Genomic DNA, 24,596 nt, shown 5'->3' with positions numbered 1-24,596 from the left:
TTATATATAATATTTTTAAGTCGATATATTATTGTAATATTAGACTTCCTTATAGAATAAAGAATGTGGAATGTTATTAAAAATATCACTATAAATATTTTATGTTATGAGGGAAAAAAGTTATGAGTTGTAGATGGGTCTATAAAGACTATACAAGGTGGATAAAGATGTAAGGAAAAACGAGAGGTACCCGATGGAATGAGAAAGTTCATGGTAGGATATGGATACAAAAAATGGGGAAATATGATATGTTTCGATAACCCAATAATTGTATATGGTTATGTCCTCTATAATATTCTTTTTTGTATAGTGAAATAATTCTTTCTCATATGTGAACGTAGGCATGTTTGGTTTGATTATTTTATCATTCTGTTCTTGATTAACGAAGTTTGCATCAAAACTTCCGCGGTCATGACAAAATTGTCAAACTATATATAACTAACAAATCTAGCTTACTAACAAAAGCTACTAACTGAATTGTACTTAACAAAGGAAACTAACATTTAAGAAGAGAAATACGAATATAGATGTCAAGAGAAACAATTCAACGTTGCAATTAGGATTTGATTAACCAATATTCCTATCAATGTAGGCTACGATGGGACTTCTCACACTATGAGTGCCATCAGACCACACCAGTGATGCAGCTGCTATTGGTGCCTCAATTGAGTCGAGTCCTTGTCCAACAACAGTCACAACAAAAGATTTCTTCTCTTTTTCTAACTTGAAAGATAGGATGTCAGGATTCACTTGGACCTTGATATGGGAATTTGTGTTGATGACTGTAGCTTTATATGTAGAATTTGCACTCCCAAAATTTGTTACTGTCCTTGGAAATTCAACTTTGAAGGATTTTGTTTCTTCAACTTTAACTGCCATCGAAGGATAATTAAGATCTTTTGGGGAACCTTTAGTGTCTTTAGGACAACTGCTGTTGTCTCCTGAGACGAGTCTCACTGTCTTTGTATCATAGCCCATGCTGCACATCATGTTTATGTAGTCAGCCTTAAGGGCTTCATACACTAAACCTGGACTTACAGCTTTTACTGGATCAACATGCCCAGATCCAAACGCGAGTTCACCATCATCATATGTGGTACCATTCATGGGCCAAGCTATGAACAGAAGAAATTTGGAAAATCAGAAGAAAACGATTAATTATGAAATGAAAAAAGTTATATTCTGTAGTAAAGAGTTAAAAGCAGTGATGAAGACTACCTGTAGTTATAAGAGCAGATTGGATGGCTGAAGGAGACCAGTCGGGATGGAAGGTTTTGATATAAGCAGCAATTCCAGCAACATGGGGGCAAGACATGGATGTTCCTGATAATATGGTGTATTTGACTGACCTTTTATCTTCAGCTTCATCAGTAACTGGAGCAACAGGGGAATATGCTGCCAAAATATCTACTCCTGGGGCTGTTATATCTGGCTGCAACATTTAAGGGAACCAATTAAAGAAATCAAAAAATGAAATAAACAGAAGCTATGAGGCAAAGCTAGGTGTACCTTCAAAATCTCAGGTATGATAGTATTTGGCCCTCTTGATGAAAATGAAGCCACTACAGGAGCAGAAGAATCTTTGGTTGATTCACTCTTTAATATGTTTGCTTTAGGATTTCTGTAAGGAAGAATCCAGTGGTTGTAGGGTTACATCTAAAAGATCAAACAATTAGCAAATATATATACAGTTCATCATACAATCCTTAGGTCGTAAAACAACAACTCAAACAACTAATCAAGAATCCTCACTTTGTGGAAATGTAGTAAGTTTCAATCATTCTAAATTCTTCCTCATTTAATGTTGATATTGGAAAAGGGACAATTGAAGGAACATCAAACTCTTGTGAGATTGATCCAACTGCACCAGCTTCATGAGCATCTCTGTCTCCTGTGATGCTTCTACATAGTATAATTTTTCCCTCCACTAAACTTCTTTCCAAACAATCCCCAGAGCACAGCCTGATACATATGCAACAATAAATCTATTATTAACACATATTTTTCTCTCTGAGGAAATTCCAACCTAAGTATCACCTTCAACAGACTTACTGGGCTTCATATTCATCACATGTCCGGGTTGCATCTTTTCCATACACAAGAGGAAACTCGGTTCCATTCAACACAAAAGTATTAATTGAACTACCCTGTTAAAAGATATAGTGATTACATGTATACATACATTACCTAAGAATTAATAATTTTAAGTTACTTGTAGAGTAATGGCTGAGTTAAGATGAGAAGGGACTTGATAATACATACAGCTAAAGTTGTTCCATTGCCAAGAACAACCTTGGTTATGATTTGGCGGTCTGTGGTGCTTGCGGCTACGCTGACCATCCATGGTGCAACACTTCCTACTGAATATGTATTGGGACCGCCATTTCCTGCAGAATTCAAGGTTAAAATACCTTTGGCCATGGCATGAAAAGAGCCAATTGCCAATGAGTCTTCATTCAAATTTGGAGCACTTCGTTTTCCCAGAGAAACTGAAATGATGTCAACCCCATCGGAAATAGCATCATCGAAGGCAGCCAATATGTCTGCGTCTGCACACCCTGATTGAAAACAAACTTTGTATACAGCAATCCTTGCAGAGGGAACCCCTCCTCTTGCAGATCCCTCTGCCACCCCATAAAAGCTTGCTCCCTTTATTTTGTTGCCAGCAGCTGTTGAGGCAGTGTGAGATCCATGACCATCTCTGTCCCTCACAGAATCATCAGGATCATTCAGTGAATTGTAAAGTTGAGCTCCAATGACCTTCCTGTGAAATATATACACTCAATTGATAAGAAAATTCAGTATGGTTCAAATAAGAATATCATAGGTAGAGCACATGTATTTTGTTGATATATGACACAAGGCAGAAATTTTATGACAGCAAAGGAAAAACAAAACTTTTTTAGTAAAGAAAAAAACTTGGTATTTGGAAGTATATTTTTATTCACTGCATTGCTCTTTATATAGAGCTAAAACATAACAGAAAGTCGAGAATTTGCTAATTTTAAGCCATGTCTAACCAATTCCTAATATCAAGCCAAAATATATATATGCAAAAAATATTTCCTAAAGACTTGGTCTATTGACCAATTATTCAGCAATTTTTTGTTTGCCCAGAACTGTAGCAACCTAAGGCACGTTTCCAACACTCCTCCTTGCCTTAGTAGTTGCAGAGGCCTATTTTGCTTCTTAAGGTTTCAAATCTAGCTTTTGGTAGAGCCTTGGTTAACACATCTGCAATTTGATCCTCAGTCTTGCAATAAAGTAGTTTAACTTCACCATCCTTTTGTTCTTCTCTTAAGTGATACAACTTGATCTTGAAATGCTTAGTCTTGCCATGAAAAACAGAATCATTTGAAATTGCAATTGCAGCTTGGTTATCTACATGAATCTATGTTGGCTCATTTTGCTTCATGTGTAGATCTGCAAGTATTTTTCTAATCCAAATTGCTTGATTTACAGTAGCATTGGTTGCTACATATTCTGCCTCTGCTGTACTTTGAGCTATCACATCTTGCTTCTTTGAGGACCATGAAAAAATTTCGGATCCAAAGCTGAAACAAAATCCTATTGTACTTCTCATGTCATCAATAGAACTTGCCCAATCACTATGAGAATAACCATGAAGTTTAAAATTCTAACAATAAGAATATTTAATGCCATAATTTGTTGTGCCCTTAATATATCTTACAATCCTTTTGGCAGCTTGAAAATGCACTTCACAGGCACAATGCATGAATCTTGAAAGCAAGCTTACTGAAAACATTATGTCTAGTCTAGTGGCTGTAAGATACATCAAGCAACCAATCAGGCTCCTGTATTGGCTTTCATCCACTTTTTCTGCTCCATCATCTTTGCTAAATTTCTCCTTCTGATTCATTGGTGTGTTGGTCCTTTTGCACTCTTACATGTGAAATTTGTTAAGTATTTCCTTTGCATACTTCTTTTGGCTTATGAAGACTCCATCATGATCTTGCTTCACCTCCATACCCAAAAAGTAGGACATCAAGCCAAGGTCTATCATCTCAAATACTTTGAGCATTTCAGCTTTAAACTCTTTTACAAATTTCTCATTGCTACCTATTACAAGCATATCATCAACATAAACAGAAACTACAATTAAGTTAGCATCTGTTCCTTTTACATATAATGTAGCTTCACTTGGACTTTTAACAAATCCAAGACTTTGAAGATGTTCATCAATCCTGCTGTACCAGGCCCTGGGAGCCTGTTTAAGACCATATAAGGCCTTCTTCAACAAGTAGACCTTCTCCTCCTGTCCCTTGACTTGGAATCCCTCGGGCTGCTCTACATAAATTTCCTCTTGAAGATAACCATTTAAAAAAGCAGATTTTACATCCAACTGGTAAGTCTTCCATCCCTTTTGTGTTGTCAAAGCAAGCAACATTCTGATTGTATCCAAGCGTGCTACTAGAGCAAAAATTTCTGAGAAATCCACTCCAAACACTTGACTATACCCTTTCACAACTAATCTGGCTTTGTATTTATTTACAGAACCATCTGCATTAAGTTTGGTTCTATAAACCCATTTGACTCCAATGACCTTTCTGTGTTGAGGTTTGTCCACCAACTCCTAGGTGTCATTCTTTTCAATCATTCTAAGCTCCTCTTTCATTGCTTCAATCCACTTGTCATCCTTCTTTGCCTCTTCAAATTCGACAAGCTTAAAAACAGCAACATTGCTTCTTTCATAAACATCAGATAAGGACCTTGTACATTTAACTGGGACATCATCTATGTCTTCATCAAAGTATTGTGGAACCTCTGGCAGTTGCATCTTTATTGACTCCTCCCAGTTCCATTGTCTATCCTCCATGAACTTGACATCTTTACTTACAAGAATTTTTCCATTTTGTGGTTGGAAAATTTTGTAAGCCTTGGAAGAGTTGCTATATCCAATGAAAACTCCTGGTTCTGCCTTCTTATCAAGTTTGTCTCTTTTCACCTGTGGCACATAAGAAAAACAGAGACAACCAAAAGTTCTTAGATTCTGCAAATCTGGTTTATAACCAAACCAGGCTTCAAATGGAGTTTTTTTCTACAAAACCCTAGTTGGCAGCCTATTTAGCAAAAAAATTGCAGTGTTTGCAGCCTCTGCCCACAATTTCTTTGGCAACTCCTTCTCATGTAGCATACACCTTGTCATCTCCATAATACTTCGATTTTTTTCTCTCACTTACTCCATTCTGTTGTGGAGTGTAAGGTGATGTGAGTTGGTGCTCAATACCGGCTTCTTCACAGAACTTATCAAAAATTTCATTTGTGTATTCTTTCCCATTATCTGACCTTATCTCCTGCATCCTGCAACTGTTTTGATCCTCCACCCATGCTTTATATTTCCAAAATACATTAGCAATCCCAAATTTGGATTTGAGGAAATAAATCCAACAAAATCTTGTATAATCATCAATAAATGCAATGTAGTACTTACTACCATTTAAAGATGGTGTTTTCTGAGGTCCTCCAACATCTGTGTGTACCAGTTGCAGCTTGTGCATTGCTCTCCATGCTGTTTGAGGGAAGGGTCTTCTAGTTTGCTTGCCATATTGACAAGCCACACAATTAGCTAGCTTGTCTTCTAGCAATGGCACACCTTTCACCAAATTATGTTTCTACATATATAGAAGTCCAACATGGTGGAAATTCCCAAGCTTTCTGTGCCATAATTTTGCATTGCTTACAGTGCTTGAAAATGCTATTTGCTCATCCTCCATTAGATTTAGAGCAAAGCTTTTTGCTCTCATTTTCACTTTGAATACATCTCTACCATTCTCATCTTTGATCATGCACCATTTGTCTTCAAATATGACTTTGAAACCTTTTTCAATCAGTTGTCCAACACTAAGCAGGTTTTGATCAATGTCAGGCACATATAAAACATCAGTAATATACTTCAAACCTGTTAAGCTTTCTACAGCCACATTTCATTTACCCTTAACTGAAATAAATTCACCATTTCCAATTTTTACTTTGGAGATGATAGTTTTATCAAGCTCCTTAAAGAGCTCTTGGTCATTGGTCATGTGGTTTGTGCAGCCACTATCAATCAACCAGGAATCGCTAGAGCTGTTACTTGTTGTGAAGCATGTTGCAACAAAAAGTTGTTCTTCTTGATGTTGCTCAGTAGAAGTTTTTGTCTCTTCATGTTGTTGTGACTTGCAAATCCGCTCCATGTGTCAAATCTGACCACATTTCCTGCACTTGACATCAGGCCTCCAGCAACACTTCCTTTGTGGGTGATTTGTCTTTTTGCAGTGTGAGCAAGGTGGATAGGTTTCATCCTTGTTTTTGTTGTTGTTGTCAATCTTGTTGTTCTTCTTCTTATTATTGTTTTTCTTGTCTTTGCCTCCTCTTGAATTTTCTGCCTTTGCTTGAAGAGCACCCTCCATCGATTCTTCTTTTCTTATCATTCTCCTTTGCTCTTGTGCCTGCAATGCATTCATCAATTCTGCCAAGGATATGCTTGACAAATCCTTAGATTCTTCTAATGAAGAAATTTTAGACTCATACTTTTCAGGCAAAGTTACAAGAATTTTTTGCACAATTCGTTCATCAGAGAAGTCCTTACCAAGCAACCTCACCTTGTTACTATGCCCAGCAACTTGTCAGAGTAGTCTTTGATGGTTTCTGTCTCTTTCATTTTCAGCATTTCAAACTCCCTTATCAAGTTGAGTACTTGCATATTCTTGGTTCTTTCATTGCCTTGGTATTCCTTTTTGAGGTAGTCCCAAATATCTTTTGTTGACTCCAGGTTCATGATTCTTGTAAATATAGTGCTTGAAACAGCAGAGAATAAGTAGGCTTTAGCTTTGGACTTCCTAGTCTTCCTCTCTTTGTGGGTCTTAAGTTGAGTCATCGTAGGGTTCGCCAGCAATGTGGGAACATCATAGTCTTCCTCTATAGCTTCCCAAAGATCTAATGCTTCAAGATGGACTGTCATTCTAACAGCTCAAGCTTAATAGTTATCACTATCAAAAATCGGTGGTGCAACATGGGAGAAAGTTGTTTCAGTTTCCATTTCTAGATTCACTCAACTCACATATCCCTTAAGAAGAATTGTTAAGATACCAAATTGTTGATATATGACACAAGAACAGGGTAGAAATTTTATGACAGCAAAGGAAAAACAAAACTTTTTCAGTAAAGAAAAAAACTTGGTATCTAAAAGTATATTTTTATTCATTACATTGCTCTTTATATAGAGCTGAAACATAACAGAAAGTCAAGAGAATTTGCTAATTTCAAGCCATGTCTAACCAATTCCTAATATCAAGTCAAATATATATATATATATATATGCAAAAAATATTTCCTAAAGACTTGGTCTATTGACCAATTATTCAGCAATTTTTTGTTTGCCCAAAACTGTAACAACCTAAGGCACGTTTCCAACATATTTCATCTAAAATGAAGACAAATGTCGAGGGTTGGAAAATTGCAATACCCAAAAGCAGGAAAATAAAGTTCAATCGAAAAATACAAAATATTTGCATGCAAAATCACAACACCCAAAGCAAAAAAAAATTGAAGCAAAATAGAGAAGACAAAATATTTACATGGTTAGTCGTAATTAACCATAATTATCTTAAGTCAATGGAATGAAATTTAGAGTTACATAATCTAAATTTCACAAATCCTAGTCAAAACTTCAACAATAATTCATCCAAACCTAAACCCTACAAGTTTTTACTTCTCCAAAAATAAAAATATTAATTTGAGTTAAAACTACAGGACAACGAAATAAGAAAAATATTCATTGACTTGTATAGATGTGTGTGGGGACATCGAACAATAGCATCAAATGTAAGCACAAATAATCCCCTTATACACTATATGCATTTGGGTAAAAGAGAGGCATCTTTAGAACCAAAATAATCATATCAGAAATTTATGCTTACTTGTTGCAAGTAAAATTTTTTCCACCCGAACAAACACCTTTCCATTTTTTTGGAGGTGGACCAAAACCTTCATCACTGAAGCTTGGTGATTCAGGCCAAATTCCAGTGTCAATGACTCCAACTATAACATCACTCTCAACAGCAGGCTTTCGCTCAATGGTTTCAGAGAGTCCCATGAAGTCCCAGGATCTTGTTGTTTGAAGTTGAAGAAGATTACTAGGAAAAATGGACACCACACCATCCTTATCTGCAAACATTTACATGCTTCAATCTTATAATTTTCAAACCAATAATTTGTTTCAGGACATTGAAAATGGGATCTGTTGGCACATACTACACAATTTTTCTCGTTCTTTTTCAGTGAGCTTGGCTGCAAATCCATTGAAACTTCTCTTATAACTTCTGACCAAGGAGTCTCTTGAAGAACTAAAGAGAGAAAACACAACCTCAACTTAAACAGTAGTTTTAGATAATTGCTCTTTTATAAAACTTCAAAGCTTCATATGTTACCTGCCCTCAAGAACATCTTCAAGAATATTAAGGTGTTGAGACAAAGGTGAGAATTCCCCTTGTGGAAGGGATCCCAGATAGACTATATAGACCTGCATCATCATTAACAATGGTCATGAACCATCATTAAATTAAGACACAACCAACCATAAAATAGAAAATAAAAATAAAAACCATATATTATATGGTAAAATGCACTTGCCTTTCTACCATCATCAGTAGCATTAGCCCCCATCGTCAGTACGAGAATGGTGGCAATTAGACAAGCAAAGTGATGATCAAGAAAATTGACTTTAGTCATTGTTGAATTCTCAAAGATGTAACAATGTTGACATACAATATTCTTCTCTTTTATCTTTTTCAAAGAATTCACTTTTGGAAACAAGACAATTAATAACAAAATATTATAATGATATGCAGAGCTTTATGTTGAGTACAAAATAATATATTTACTTTATTATTTGAAAAAAATATCTTACATTTTTTCCCTCTAATTTTTATTTTAATTTCTCCTCTTTTCTTTTATCTTTTTGGTTATCTCTGACCCAAATCTTTTCCTCTTTTGTATATAATTATATTGAATTAACTGTTATAGTCAACTATCATAATTGATAGACAAGTAGTTAATAATATTTCATTTCTTTTCCTTAAATGGTGCATACACATTTATGTAGTAATTATTATGATAATCAATATAAAGAAATAATACATTTGTAACATAATAATCATCAATTTTATTTTTTTTTTGACTTATGTATACTAAGACTTAACATATTTTTAAATTTATTTATTTATTATTTATTATTTTTGTAAAGACGATTTTTTCAGAAAATAGTATAATTTTTTTATAGTTTTTTCATGTCCTTTTCAACCTATACCTTTGTTACAATACTCAAACCCAATTTTTTATGTAGAAAAAATAAAATTTATTTTTAAAAATTTTTAACAATTTTTGTCTTAAAAACAAATCAAACTAAGTCAATTTTGTATAATTTATATGATAAATAAATTTATAATAAGTTAACAACATCATCTCAATAAATCTATGATAACCTAATTATAGTATAAAATAATCTTCAAATATTACCTTTTAATGATACCTTTTAACTATATTCCAAATCTTTAATTCCTTAAAAGGGAAACATGCAACTAGTGTAGGCAGATCCATAGAAAAATTTATAAAATTAATATAATTTATTGTGATTAAAATGCTATATATGTAACAAATACTAATTCTCATTAATTAATTATGGGATACTAATATTTATTATGTATTAAATATTATAATCATTAACATAAAATTATGGTTAAAAAGTTATTTCTGCTTTCTGGTGATATATGACCCCATAATTGATAATCTTTCATGTCATATATTGTTAGAGAGCATGATATAATTTAATTTGAATTTTTAGGAAGGTATGAGAAATATATAATTTTATTGAGAATAATCAAAAATGAAAAGTGTTTAATTGGAACATGAATACGTGACTAAATTAGTAAGTCAATTTGTAATCTTTAGCTACTAACTATGGTACAGAACTGTCATTGTTCACACATCACATGTGAATTGGTGGATTTCTTATCGTTGGTGCTCCTGTGCATGCAGCCATTTTTATGGTAAGAGACTATGATCCAACTACTCGATACAACGATCTATTAGATCATGTCCTTAGCATCTTGATGCAATCATACCACATCTCAACTAGGCATGTATATTTCTAGGCTTTCGGTTTTGGTTTGTATATTCATAATGATACCATGAGCACTTTAGGGCATCCCCAAGATATGTTTTTAGATATTATTATACAATTACAACCCGTCTTTGCTCAATGGATACAAAACACCCATGCCCTAGCACCTAGTGCAACAACAAGCACAAGTTTCACTTGGGGGGTGGTGATTTAGTAGCAGTGGGTGGCAAAGTAGCTTTGTTGCCTATTCCATTAGGAACCGCAGATTTTTTGGTACATCATGTTCATGCATTTACAATTCATGTGACGGTATTGATATTCCTGAAAGGTGTTCTATTTGCTCGTAACTCTCGTTTGAAAAAAATAAATAAATAATAAATAAAAGCATATGCTAGATTGATCGTTGATCTTGCTTCACGTGTGATACATGTTCCTTCTATTTCCCCAAACAAAGTTCTTCGCATCACAATGCCTATTGTATCGGCTTGACCTATAATAAATGGAGACAGAATAAAGCGTCCATAACAAAGACGCTTATTGTTTACTCTTGATTCAACACACTTCCATTGCAATGTCCGAGTAGATACTATTACTTTCTCTCGAACCATAGTTTAATTTTCACATTTCCAATTGGGTTTATATTTCCAAGAATTTACCATAAGCCAACTAGAAAGTTTGCCACTTCACAATGAAAGAAAACACATGGTTTTAATATACTTCTTTTTGGAATTCACACCAAAATTATCACTATGCATTAAGGTTATATTTGGTTCTTAAAAAGTATAAATGAAAGAAAAAAAAAAGTTAGAAGAAAATGATTTTCTCATCTTTAATTACACCAATAAAAAATATCAAAAAAATCAAATGTAATTAAGTTGATTAGAAACTTAAAAGTTTTTAATTATTTAACCTTTATAAAGAAGATTTAAAAGAAGTAAAATAAGTTTGAAGTAATATGTAAAGTTAATTTACTTTTTTTTTTACTGTTTTTAATTTTGTTACAGAGTTCCTAAAAGGAAGAAGATGAAATAGAAGAGAGACTGAGAAAGAGGGAAAGGAGAGGGAGAGAGACAGAGACAAAGGAGGCAGGAGAGGGACAAAGACAATGTTAGATAACAGCGGACAATGTTCAGACTGTCGGAAAAAGAAATGTCTTCATAAGACTGTCTGCTGCTCTCAACAAAACTTACTGTGATAGGAACCACCGTAAGACTTCTTAAACCTCCTAAACCTACATCCTAGAAGAGAGAAAGAGAGACACAGAGAGATGGGAACATGATGAAATAGATAAGAAAGTGGAAAGAGTGGGGGGCGGGGCAGGAGCGGCCTTTTTCATAATGCAAAAACAGCCTGCTCACGCAAGGGGAGGAGGGGCAGGAGATAGAGAGAGGGAGGAGAGGAGGAAAGGCGCGAAAGGGAAACAGAGAGAGGGAGGAAGATGGCCAAGATGGGGATACAAACAGACAGACAGAGATAGAGGGGTGGAAGGGTAAAATAGGGAGAGAGGCGGGGGAAGGAGGGACAAGAGAGAGATGGAGAGAGGAAGGGCAAGAGAGGGAGAAAGAGAGACGGGGTAGGAAGGGCGGAGAGAGAGGTAGGGTAGAAGAGGGAGGAGAGGGAGAGGGAGGGAGAACGAGAGAGAGATGGGAGGGAAGGAGGGAGATGAGAAGTATATGAAATAGATAAAGACTTATGAGGGAGAGAAAGCATTTGGCAGTAGCACATCTACAAAATTATAGTATTAACCTTGAGTTCTTTTTAAAAAGCAAAAATCACTTGTAAATGAACTAACAAAAACAAAGAACAAACAGGTACTCTTGAAAGATTTAATGCAGCATTCATGAAAAGAAACCCATGGATTCCAATTCTCCGGCAACAATCACAATAAAACATTTCCTCATTTAAGATTTAAGGACAAAAATGCAAGAATGGCAGGATCTGCGCCTATTTTGACATGGGATATTGAGGGGCCGAATGTAAGTGTTCTTGGAAACTCAGACTTTAAAAGGCCTTTTTTCTGCAAAATTAAGACCATTGAAGGATGATTGAGGTCCTTAGGGGAGCCTCTACTGTCAGTAGGACAGCTGCTGTTGTCTCTTGAAATGAGTTTTTACCATGTTGTATTGTAGCCCATGCTGCACATCCTTCGGATGAAGTCAGCCTTAAGGCAACATACACTAAACCAGGATTTATAGCTTTTATTGGTTCCATCAACATGACCTGATCCATAAGGTTGCCATGTCAATTTTTGGTAGCATTCATGAGCCAGGCTATAAAACACAAGAATTCAGAAACTCAGAATATAGATTCTTATGAAATAAAATCAAACAAGTTGAATTCTGTTATCTCCTGTGGTGTACCTGAATGTGAAGCAAATGGTGAAAAATGCTGCTGAGATATCTAGTCCTGGGCCACTTACATCTGGCTGCAACATATTGATGAACCCAAGAAGTAGATAAATTATATCTAACAAAACCTATGAGAGAGAAGTATCAATCATGGACTAGATGTACCTTCAAATTTTTCAGTATATGATGGTTCGGCCCTCATAATGAAAATTCTGCAACTAAAGGAGCAAAAATAAATGCTTCAGGATTTCCAGACAATAAGAACCCAAGAATTTGATATATTGTGCCAGTCAAAGAAAAACTAACAATTACTGAATAGATGGGTGGTTCATCAGAATCCTTAGTTTGTAATGAAGCATAGTAACAATGAACCAAGAATTGGGTTTTTTATTAGAATTCTCACTTGGACTCGACATAAAACTAAACCCTACCTAAAAATCCTTGTCCAGTTATAACTGATGCAAGGGAATGACAGGAGAGACAAGATAAACATTTTCTTGCAAATTGTTCAATGTGCTCAACCCAAGGGCACCAGCCCTAAGTGCTTCTTCGAATCCTCAGAAACATTCACATGGTAGAATCTTTCAGTTCACCAAACTACTGTCTAAACAGTCCTTCACAGTCCTGGAAATGAAATACAATTCCATTTATTCTTGCATTCCCTCTCTCTGATGAAATTTGGGGTCAATATTTACTCGAGAGCAGAACTTACACGGCACCTGATTCATCACATTGACTTCGACAGTTTTTCCATATATAAGAGGAAACTTTGTTCCATTCAATGCAAAAGAATTAATCAACAGCATCACCCTGTTCATATACAATGGTGTATAATAAATCGTTTCAAGTAGTGCAATACATATCAAAAATGTTGCTGGTTTCTTAATTTCACACAATGGAAAACTGAAATTTTTCGTACACCATTTAAACAAGGGGCCAGACCCATCTATTAATATGCACTACATATTACCTATGAAAGCACGTTCTTGTTAAACTAAGTACTCAAAAGAAGGGGAATTAATAACACATACCTTTAATGTTGTTCCATTTCCAAGAACAACCTTGTCAACGATTCTGCAATCAGTGCTGCTTGCCACTATACTGAGCATCCAGGGTGCAATATTCACTATACCACCTTGCCAAGGACCTTCAATTCCTGCAGTGTTATAGGCTAAAATACCCCTCTCCATAGCATGACAAGCACCGATTGCTTTGGAGCTCTGGAACAATTTGTTCAGATCCTGTAATCCTAACGAAATTGTATTGAGTCAACCCCATTTGAAATAGCATCATTAAAGGCAGTCAATATATCTTGATTTCTGCACCCTATTGGATCATCACAAACTTTGTATGATAGTCTTGGCTGAGGAAACTCCTCTTGCAATTCCTTGTTCCAGACCAAAAAACCTAGCATCCACTACCTTATTGCCAGTTGCCATGGAAGCCCTGTGGGTTTCGTGACCACTCATGTCCCTCGTAGAAGCTGTTAACTCCAAGCTCCAATCAACTTCCTGTAGAATTTACACCCCAGATTGCTAAGAGAATCTTCAGTTGTTGACATGAAACACATAACAATATACAAAACAACGTTAGTTCAAAAAAAAGGAAAATGATTAACCTTACTTGCTCCTATTATTAGGTGGTGGTTAGATCTATTAAGAACAAGATAAACAAAATTAATATTACTGACCAAGATAACCAAATACTTCTTTTTTCTTGCTTTTCTGTTCACTTTCTCAATTATTTTCACCTTTTTCTCTAACAAGTATCTCATCCATCAGGTTATATAAAAGGAGGATGAGCAGGGACACCAAAAAAATACCAACAAGTGCACCAAATAGAGAAAACTGTGTTAACATAACTAGTAGCATGTCTGCATGCTGGCATGTGCAAGTAGAAATATATATTCAAAAATATTATATGTTCTTGTTGCAACAAAAATTTAAGCCACCCTTACAAGCACCTCTCTATTTTCTTAGGAGGACCAAAACCTCCATCACCGAAACTTGGTGAATCAAGCCAAATTCCAGCATCAATAACACCGATAATGACATCACTCTCAACAACGAGATTTCAATTAATGGTTTCAGTGAAACCTATGAAGTCGAGATCTCATTGTGTGAAGTTGGAGGGTTTAATGGACGCCACTCCCTCCATGCCTGCATATCAAGTTTAAATGACACTACAACCTTATGAGACATCAAAGAAACAAATTTATTTCAAAATTACAAGAGGATGTTCCAATATACATTAGCCAGTTTTTCTAGTTCTTTATCAGTGAATTGGACTGCAAATGCATTGAAAATTCCCCTTCAGGAGGAGATCCTAGATATTCATGTAAACCTACAATATCAACCACCTTATTAGCAACCACTACAAGTTAGGCAACACATACATATTAAATCCATGTACATGCTAAGATGTTAGTAAAGATCAGCCTTCTTTGTAACCTTGTCAATTACAAGGTCTATATCGTGGATCTGTTTTGTACCCTCCATACCCATAGTAAGATAAATAGATACAATTGTTATAATACAAAAAAATAATAATAATAACTTGCCTTTCTATCTTCATCACTAGCACCACCATTAACTTCGACCATAGCACTCCATACAATAATCATGCAGAAATCCATGAAATCCCATGATCTATTGTTTGAAATCAGGCATTTTAATTGGAAATATGACGCTACTCCCTCCATGCCTGCAAATGATGCCAAGCATACCACCATTACATAACTAATTAAAATACAGCAATTTGTTTTTAATATGCATAGAAAAGGATCCTCCAACAGTCACTGGCAATCGTCTTTTGCTTTTGATCAATGATCTTTGCCACAAATCCATTGATGCTCTTTTTTGCAGCCTCTAACCACAATATCACTTCAGAACTTGCACGCACACAGAGAAACTTTATGGAAACTGTTTAAAAAGAAAGAAAGCTTCATAGTAATAAAACCAGCAATGAAAGTGAAGTATCTGCATAGAATTGCTTCTGGCATACTACGGAGATGATCAGATGAACGTTATATCCCCCTCAGGAAGTGTCCTCATGCGCACAATACAAACCTGCATCAAGATCAAAATGCGGGACATAGTCTCACATCTATAATTGGATTACATGTTCAATGGACAACATATATTATATGTGAATCAATAACATGTGGATGATATGTGGCACTGTACAGCATTAATGAACTTGAGCTTTGGAGGTGTCTTTGCATGCAATAGATCAATACAGACAAGATGATCTCAACGTCATTTTATGAGAATGTGAATCCTTACTTGGTTGTATGTCAAGGTTGAAATAATCAAGCTAGGATGCAAAGATCATGGAACCCACCATGTGATTTCATTTTTCAACCATTACTAAGGTCTTGTTTGAATTGGCTTTCTAGAAGCTAAAAGCTCCTTTATGAGCCAATTACAGCTTTTCCATGTCTTTGGGTTATTTTATAGAAAGAGTTCATGGCTTAAAAAGAGCTTAGCAGGGAAAGAAGGGCAAGATTGCTTCTCATGGAGGCTATTTTTTAGCTTATGCTGAAACTTCCATGATACCAACATTGTCCTTTAAAATCATGGCCAAACAAGGCCTAAAGCTATTTATTGAATCCAAATCCTATGAGACCGAACAGATTTGGAAAATTAAAAACCTCAAGTAGCTGATGAACAAGAAGAAGAAACTAATAGATGGATACTAAAAGATGAAGGAGAAGGCATATCAGAACCACTTATTTGGTGAAATAGAAAATAAGGTAGAAATTATAGACTGTTTGATACTCGCATTCTCAGTTTAAAAAGGTCAAGAAAGTTGGAAAAAGTGTATGCAAGAACTTACTTTTTATTTCTTTCCACTTTTCTTTCCTTTTCCTTTTTTTCCATTCATCTTTTCTTTCAAAATATTTGAGATCCAACTAGAGCTTGTAATAATCACTAATTTAAGCAAAGAACAAATCTCATTAACAATTTATATTGCACTATTCTTCACTTTAACATGCTGATTTGGAAACTACTTTTGGAAAACAGTTACTAAACTCCAGCCATGCTAAAGACCTAAAGTGCCCTAATTGATAAAAGGTGAATTATAGTGAAAAGTTAGCCCAATGCAAAGTGGATTTGTTCCCACACTTCCTTTCTTGCATTTTATTCAGAGTACCGATAATTTTTTGCATTCTATTTATAAAAATTAAAAATTTTAAAAAAAATGTAGAAGCAAGAATAAGCTTAAGTTTGCTTTGAGTTATAAAAAGTCCTCATTTATAACTCTAAATAAGCATAAGCTTGCTTTGTGTTCATTTATAATTCACTCGAGCTCATGTTTCTATTGATCCAGATCCTTTAGGTCCTTTTTCAGTCCTCTCCTGAAAGCACACAGGTGAAGAAGGACGCTTCAACCAGTGGTAACCAGTAATGAATTTGTGAATTACAAGAAACTCGGTTAGCATGAGTCTCTTCTAAAATCTCATGAGAAGAAAACCAAGAATGGACTAAAAGAACCTCCCATTTTATAATAATAAAAATAGATTTCCTGTTATCTGTCATTATTTACTAATACCTAAAAAGCAAAAACAAAAAAAAACAGGGGTTTGCAGAAAGATGTTTAGTTGGGATGCAATCCCATCATTGATATGGAAGACAACTATTGGCAAATTGACCCACTTAGTCAGACCCTAAGTTACCCCAACAGGTGTCTCTTGCAGCTTATGATTAAAGAGACCCCTCTGTTTCACCAAAGAATGATGTCATATTTGCTTTGCTTTTTAAATAACAAGTAATGCATATTTACCGATGACTTTATAAAAAATGTATATATATAAAGGCATACCTGGTGAAGCAATTAGCAAAATATAATATTTTCTTTGTTCATGTAGGTTTAGCTTCAAGTTATAAAAAATATTCTATGTTCTGGCTGGTAGGAATTGTCTCCTTGGCAGAATGCTGAAAGGAAACATTGTTTACCAGTACTGCATCTTATCAATGTGTCCAACCAACAAAGTCGATTTCATACTCCTAAGTTGTACATTTCTTTCTTGAACATAACTTATAAGCTACAAAATTTAACCAAAAATAAGGACAGACAAGTGTATCATTTACAATGAGAGGAAAGGTGTTTACTTACTGCAAATAAGCTACGTCCATCTCAAAAAATCTTCTCCAGTTGCCTGGAGGTGGATCAACCCTGCATCACAAAAGCTGTCAGATTCTTACCAAATGAAGTCCCATGATCTTGTGTATAAGGAAGACATGTGAATCCATACCTGAAAATACCAAGTCAAAACAATTCCAACTTCATCCATTAAGTAAAAATATGAAGTCAACATTTCTGCACCAGGTGCCATTTGCATCTTGTTCTTGATAAGGTTTGCTGCAAAGCCATTTAAGACCCTGTACAGAACAGGGCTTTTGAAGCAAAACTGTACAATGGGGTATATCACAAGGTAGCACCATAAAATCAATGCCCTGTAGAGTTGTCGAAGTGATGAAAGATGGAAGTGAAGATTTGAAATCATAACCTAGTGCCACCTTCTCTGCAGTCTACCAACCTTGAGAATTAAGATAGTCCCCTTTTCTATTATGTTATAGACAGAGAAAATAATAAAAGGTAGGAAATATAGGCAGACGACAACTTGCCCAAAACTTGTTAAAATATGCTTCAATTGCTACTACAGAGGGATGGTGCAAAGAAACCAGAATGTGAATAATTCTCAGTACACACAAAGTAAATCTACAAATGAATGGAAGAACAAAAATAATCTCCATGATCACTATATTATGAAGAATATTCCATTGCTGTTTTAAGGTCATTCTAAGTATTTGGCAATCGGCATCAGCAATCCAGCATCTAGACAGATAAGCACCGACAGGCAAAAAAACCACCCAAGTTAGATGGCTTCCACCTCAGCATTATGAAATAGCAGATGACTATCAAATTGATATTACTAAAACAGAATCCAAGCAACTTGGAGCTCCATAACCATGCTTTATTTGCTGGGAACTAAGAAATATGGTCTATCATAAATGTCATCAACTCATACTTATGTTGCAGAGCATTGCCTGCATCTCTGGGAAATGATGACATAGAAGAGCATAGAGCCACTCTAATAAATCATGTGATCATGCACAATAAAGGCATACAATAAGCATTTTGAAAATCCAATTCACAACCTTTCCAAAATATTCTGGCAGCCATATCAGGGTTCTGGACCATGAAGAATGCTTGAAACCAACCTTTCTAATTTTCTGATAAGTATCTTTAACAGCTAGAATAAGAACTCCCATAGCTTTAAACCTATATTATATAACTCATTTCCTTATCAAGCGAAGGGCATGAAAAAAAAAAATCAGATTGATTATTTGCTTAGATTGGATTAAAGTAGATCAATTAATCAAATATAACTTCAATCAATCAAATATAACTTGGACAGAAACCATTATGTTGCAACTTTCTTCTTTTAGGAATTGATCATCAGTTAGTCAGTCACGATTGCAATGCCATACTCCTGCAACTGCCTTCACTTTGGCTACATCAATCCCTTGCTTAACATTGTTCTAATGCAACAATTACAACTTAAAAGAAACTGATTATTCTTCAGATATTAAAGCTTTCTGAGGCAACACAGCTGTCCTATTGTATCTCCAATGAACAGTTAGTCAGTAAAGACCCCTGCAGAAAAAGAAAAAAGAAAAACAAAACGGTCAGGCTTTGTAATGCTATTTCTGGCATTAGATTAAAGTCACAGCAGAATAGGTGGTGTCATATCCCATGCACAATCCTATCAATTTACACCCAACCAAAGAAATGAAAAGCAAAATATTATTGTGTTTTAGGAAACTGTATATAGTTAGAAGGCTTACCAACATTCAAAGGGACTTGTGGCCCCAGAAGCAAAAACAGTGATCCCCTCAAGTATGAAGATAGTTAGCAGCCATCATCAGCTCCAGAGTAAGCTCAGGTTCAATCGGAAACTCAGTATCCTTCCCACTGGCAATGGGGCAACATTTCCATTTAAGTTTAAAAAAAAAAATTACAAACAGTGAATGCATGCTTGCATATGATTTAACAGAAGTACAGAACTAAATGGAGCTGAATGGCAAACCCAGATTCAGGTGGCAAAACCCAATTACTAAAAAGAAAATGCACCAATCTCTGTCTCATTACAGAAACCCCACCCCATATTTTAAGTAAGTGCCCAGGATCTTTGCAACACGATTTCTCTGGCGATCTATTTCAGAGGACTCAAATGTTGAAATGTTGAATATGGCAAGGAGCAGAAATGTTAAGGGTGTGTTTGGAAACATCTCCAATGAAGAATAACTTTCAATGGCTAAGGTAATTTTTAGCAGGCTATTTCAGGTGTCAGATTTCAAGGTTAGAAAGTAATGATCAAGACATTATTATATAAGTCTGCATGGTAACTTTCACTCAACATCCAAAATGTGCCCATTAAACTTGACATAAAATGTAGGCTATACTTTACTTGTTACAGAATCACTTCATCACATAAATTGCTTCATATCACCAAAGAGAAATATCACCTAGGATTTGCAAAATGTTAATATATAAACCTATGATAAGAGTTTGAATATGATGATTATGCTGAGAAATTAAAAATTGAACACTACCTTCTCTTCCAAATTTTGATAATAAGAGACAACAAAACTCCTTTGAAAGTATGGAATGAAGCCGAAAATGAGAACCATGGTTATCTCTAAAGATCTTATTAAACAATAGAAGTAAGGATGATGATTTTTCTTTAATAAATTGCCTGGGAGAAATTAAAACCAATGAAGACAAACTGCAAAAGATGCAATCATGTCATATCTGCATTACGGGCCTTGTTATGCCTAACTTGCTCAAAAGGTAAGACTGCATATAGAAAGTCAAGGCACCACATAGAATTGGCATCAGTAGATTATCCGACCTTTTTGTATACAATACTAATGTAACATAGCAGTTCTTATCTGAAGTACATCACTGATATTTACATTGTCATGAGCTACTATTCGAGCCAGTTTTGTTTCTAGATTTCCAAGTTACATGATGTGGATCTCAAGCCCTAGAGTCACAAGGAATTCTCAATTGCCAATTACTTATCCATGTTGATCTCAACTTGACCACTCAACATTTACAAACAAGCAATCTTCTAACATGAAAGAAAAATAAAAGAATATGAAAATGAAACATGTAGGGACATTTTCCATTAAAAGAATATGAAAAGGTAGTGCAGCTGGAACTTTTAAACATCTACAAAAGCAAAGCAGATTCCTTTCCTTTTCTGGAAGGCCGAAGAAGATGATAAAGAAAAGAAAGAAAGGAAAAATACTTGAGTTGACTCATGAGTTAGCACTATGAGAGAGATCCACCATTAGCACTAGATTGTAGCAGAAAACAAAAATTTGCATGACACTCAAAGGAAGAGGGGGGAAGCCCGATAACTCACTCTCTCTCACACACATGCATACACACATATATGCACATACATGTATGTATGTGGACTCTCTCTCTCTCTCACAGACACATGAATATACACATACATGTGTATTTGTAAGTGTGTTTAGCAAAAAAGGGAGCCAACACAAGCCCACAAAGCAAACTAAAAGGCAAAACAACAAGCAAAAAAAAAGATAGCTACTATACCAGCCTAACCCTCGTTCAATTTGTAAATGAAATCTAAAAAAGAAATATTATCATGACACTCAAAGGAAGAGGGGGGGAAGCCCAATACCACACACACACACTCTCTCTCTCACACACACACACACATGCATGTAGTATACACACATACATATGTGTCCACGCACTTAGCAAAAAGGGAAGCCACCCAAGCATGCAAAGCAAACTAAAATGCAAAACAACAACAAAAAAAATAGCTACTACACCAGCCTAAACCCTATTCAATTCATAAATGAAATCTAAAGAAAGAAATATTATCAACACTCAAAGGAAGAGGGTGGAAGCCCAATAACTCTCTCTCTCTCACACACATGCATATAGCATATACACATACATATGTGTGTGTGTACACAAAGCAAAAAGGGAAGCCACCCAAGCACACAAAGCAAACTAAAAGGCAAAACAACAAAAAAAAAATAGCTACTACACCAACCTAAACCCTATTCAATTCGTAAATGAAATCTAAAGAAAGAAATATTATCATAACACTCAAAGGAAGAGCGTGGAAGCCCAATAACTCTCTCTCTCACGCACACACACGCATGCATATGCACAATTTTTATATATATATATATATATGTAAACAAAATAAATAAATTAATAGCACCTATCAAATAAAGTGCACCAACATACACAAGTTGTATACAAGGGCATCAAAGGCAAGATTGCACATACATGCATGTGTGTGGACACTCTCTCTCTTACACACACACACACATGTATGTGTGCATGTAATAGAAAAAAGGAAAGCCAACCCAAGCACACAAAGAAAACTAAAAGGCAAAACAACAAAAATGAAAATAAAAAAATAGCTACTACACCAGCCCAACCCCTTGTTGAATCCTGTATCAATCCAAAAGGGATTTAATAAAATATATCTTTCACGAACAAATCCATACATTCCAAACTCTCAATAGCTCCCATGATTGCTTTTCTTCCAAAATCCACCTAAACAATCATATAGGAGTTAACTTTCACACCTGAGCATGACTCTTGCCCACATTCTGTACCAACAAAGCAGCATCTCCTTCATAAGACAGGAAAGCACCATGAAACCCTATATAAGGAAAAGAATAAAGATCACAAACTATGGACTTTTCCAAATGGATTTTTCCACAATCCACCAATTAACATGAGTCCAATCTTGTGTTATTAGCTCACTTCCTCTCAAGTTGTCTCCCTGGAAAATAAATCGACTTTATAAGGAACCCTTCAAACGTTAATTTTCTCTCTCACCTTTCTCTTTGCAACTAAAATTAGGCAAAAAAAAATAATCACTCTCCCGAAATCCTTTCCCTTCATACTCCATCCATACAAACCAAACATAATCTAAAGCTGATTCCAACAATAAAAAAACCATCTCATATTCGTCCCCATAACCATGGCCTTGTACACACTTTCAACTTAAGCAATCTAATTCAATAATTTTTGAAGTAAATGTGCTCAAGTGTAGAAATGCAATACTACTGAGTTTACAAAATCAATTCTGGAGTAAGAAATTATATGATCAGGAAAGACCAATGCAAAAATAAAAATAAAAATAAGCATTTTCCAGAAGAAAATTTTCCACACGACTGCTGCTTTCTTCTACACAAAAACTATACCTAATGCAACAGTTGATATCAAGAAATAGCATGATTGATCAAACAAAGCTTATGCCTACCCTAACATAATTACTGGGCAATGCACAATAAGAGAAAGAATCCCACCAAAAAAAAATGCGAATTGTCTTCATGCAAATTACTAAAACCAACACAAAACCGATTTTCCTAAGTAACATTTTTGCATTGGAAAAATCAGAACCTCGCAAATTGAAGAGACCAGTAGAAATACTGGCAGATCTTCTCAAGAATGGTGGTGCTTATCTCCGGGAAAGTGACTTCTCCATGTTCCCTTTCCGCAAAGCTCCCTGAAGCCGACCAAAAAACCTAGTCAGAACTCACTCCCAAATTCCAAACAACCGTTTGGTTGCAAAGGAAATTAAGACAAATAAACCAAAATTTCATATATCATGTTTTATGCACCAGAAATGTAACGCCAGCTTCAACCATTATCCAAATAGTGAATTTAGGGTTCAGTTAATGAGAGATGTTTTTGCTTTCCCGATTACGGCAAAAATAAATAAAATAAACCTCCGATTCAAGAATTTAATTTCTTTCCTTTTTCCTACGTTTTCTAGTAGCCTAATCGTCTCGAGAAAATAAAAACGGAAATATACCGGGAGAAGTGAGCATGTTCCGGATGGTCTGAGAAACCATGGCAGCCCTCTTGTCGATCACGAATTCGAAGCCCTCTGCGCTGATCAGCTTCACAGTGTCTTCCTTCCTCATTTTCCCGCCGACGGAGATCACCAGGTTGCTGAAACGTTGAAATGAAATGGACTCCGATTCGCCACGCGTGTTTTTGTAGAGAGTAATCGGAAGCCAGATATTGAAGCGGAAATGAAATTTTTGGGGTTCATATGTAATTTTCCTTTCCTCTGAGCCAAGGAGTGTGAAAAAGAATACTTACTGGGATTTGGGAGTAATATAAAATTATGTTGCTTACGATAGATTATAAAATTAAAAATATTTGTCATTATTATTTCATCTCCTTTTAGGCGCAGGCTTTTTCAACTACCTGCGGTTGGGATGGGGGCAACCCCATCATTGTCATTTCCGTCCCTTATGAAATGTATAAAAACAAAAGCATATCATAACTACAAAATGAAATGAAATGAAATGATAAAGAGGTATTGGTAAGATTCCACGTGTTCTTGAGAAAATAAATGTAATCATATCCACTCATAGAGATTTGTGAATTGCGGGTGCTCATATTCATTCCTAGGGTGACTAATGGGAGTGGGCATGGGCATTGGCTGTAATTGGACCATTTCAACGTGTCACCCATGTTTAATGGCTTTAATGGCTTCAACCCCTATACATTTTATACTTGGATTAGAAAACGACCCCCACTACCTCTTCCCTTCAACCATACTCTTAACATCAATATATATATATATATATAAAAGGGTTGATTTTAAATTTTATATTAAAATATTTTTTTTCAAAAAACAATTTGAATATGATGTAATTATGGTTTCGGAATAGGTTGCCCCTCCCAACCCCCACCCCGTTTCAATCTTTTTGGAAGATTTTTTTTTAAATATTTTAAAATTCCTTTAAAAATATATTTTGTGAATAGTTAAAATATTATAAATTTTTATAACTTATTTTATTACAAATATTCATTTATTATTATTAATGTATCAAAAATAAAAAAATAAAAATTAAATTAAATTAATTTTATACATAGGAGTGAGATAAAGGGATAAGGTAACATCGATGCCCTCTCAAGTTTTAAAAAAGTTTCTTAAACTTATATTTAATTTATTTATTTAAATTTTAAATTTATCTTATTAATGACGGAATGGACGAGAAACTTGAAAATTTTTGTCACATTTTTATCCCGAAATT

General features: G+C 35.1%; 2 protein-coding genes and 1 long non-coding RNA gene across 3 annotated transcripts; all 3 read right to left on the bottom strand.

Annotated features, from left to right (window-relative positions):
• Window positions 1-364: 364 nt before the first annotated feature.
• On the bottom strand, window positions 365-8,823 carry LOC100260464 (subtilisin-like protease SBT4.4). The gene is made up of 9 exons (XM_010652670.3): window positions 8,430-8,823; window positions 8,254-8,345; window positions 7,920-8,166; window positions 2,263-2,764; window positions 2,053-2,147; window positions 1,753-1,962; window positions 1,510-1,621; window positions 1,219-1,432; window positions 365-1,115 (listed from the first exon to the last, which is right to left on the bottom strand). The coding sequence occupies exons 1-9, from the start codon at window positions 8,531-8,533 to the stop codon at window positions 568-570; spliced, it is 2,124 nt and encodes a 707-aa protein (XP_010650972.2). The 5' UTR covers window positions 8,534-8,823; the 3' UTR covers window positions 365-567.
• A 3,109-nt stretch (window positions 8,824-11,932) lies between these two features.
• LOC100854839 (uncharacterized) lies at window positions 11,933-15,017 on the bottom strand. The gene is made up of 4 exons (XR_009465840.1): window positions 13,890-15,017; window positions 12,900-13,717; window positions 12,481-12,686; window positions 11,933-12,390 (listed from the first exon to the last, which is right to left on the bottom strand). It is a non-coding gene; the product is annotated as an uncharacterized LOC100854839 (long non-coding RNA).
• Window positions 15,018-18,898: 3,881 nt separating this feature from the next.
• LOC100258618 (uncharacterized) lies at window positions 18,899-23,804 on the bottom strand. Its single transcript, XM_002282088.4, has 4 exons — window positions 23,360-23,804; window positions 22,945-23,050; window positions 19,323-19,449; window positions 18,899-19,131 (listed from the first exon to the last, which is right to left on the bottom strand). Exons 1-3 carry the CDS (start codon window positions 23,469-23,471, stop codon window positions 19,371-19,373), a joined length of 297 nt encoding a protein of 98 aa, XP_002282124.1. The 5' UTR covers window positions 23,472-23,804; the 3' UTR covers window positions 18,899-19,131; window positions 19,323-19,370.
• Window positions 23,805-24,596: the final 792 nt, after the last annotated feature.

Source organism: Vitis vinifera, chromosome 6 (genome assembly GCF_030704535.1).
Source record: "Vitis vinifera cultivar Pinot Noir 40024 chromosome 6, ASM3070453v1".
Lineage (NCBI taxonomy): Eukaryota > Viridiplantae > Streptophyta > Magnoliopsida > Vitales > Vitaceae > Vitis > Vitis vinifera.
Note: the sequence above shows the minus strand (reverse complement) of the source record. Positions and strands in the feature narration are given on the sequence as shown.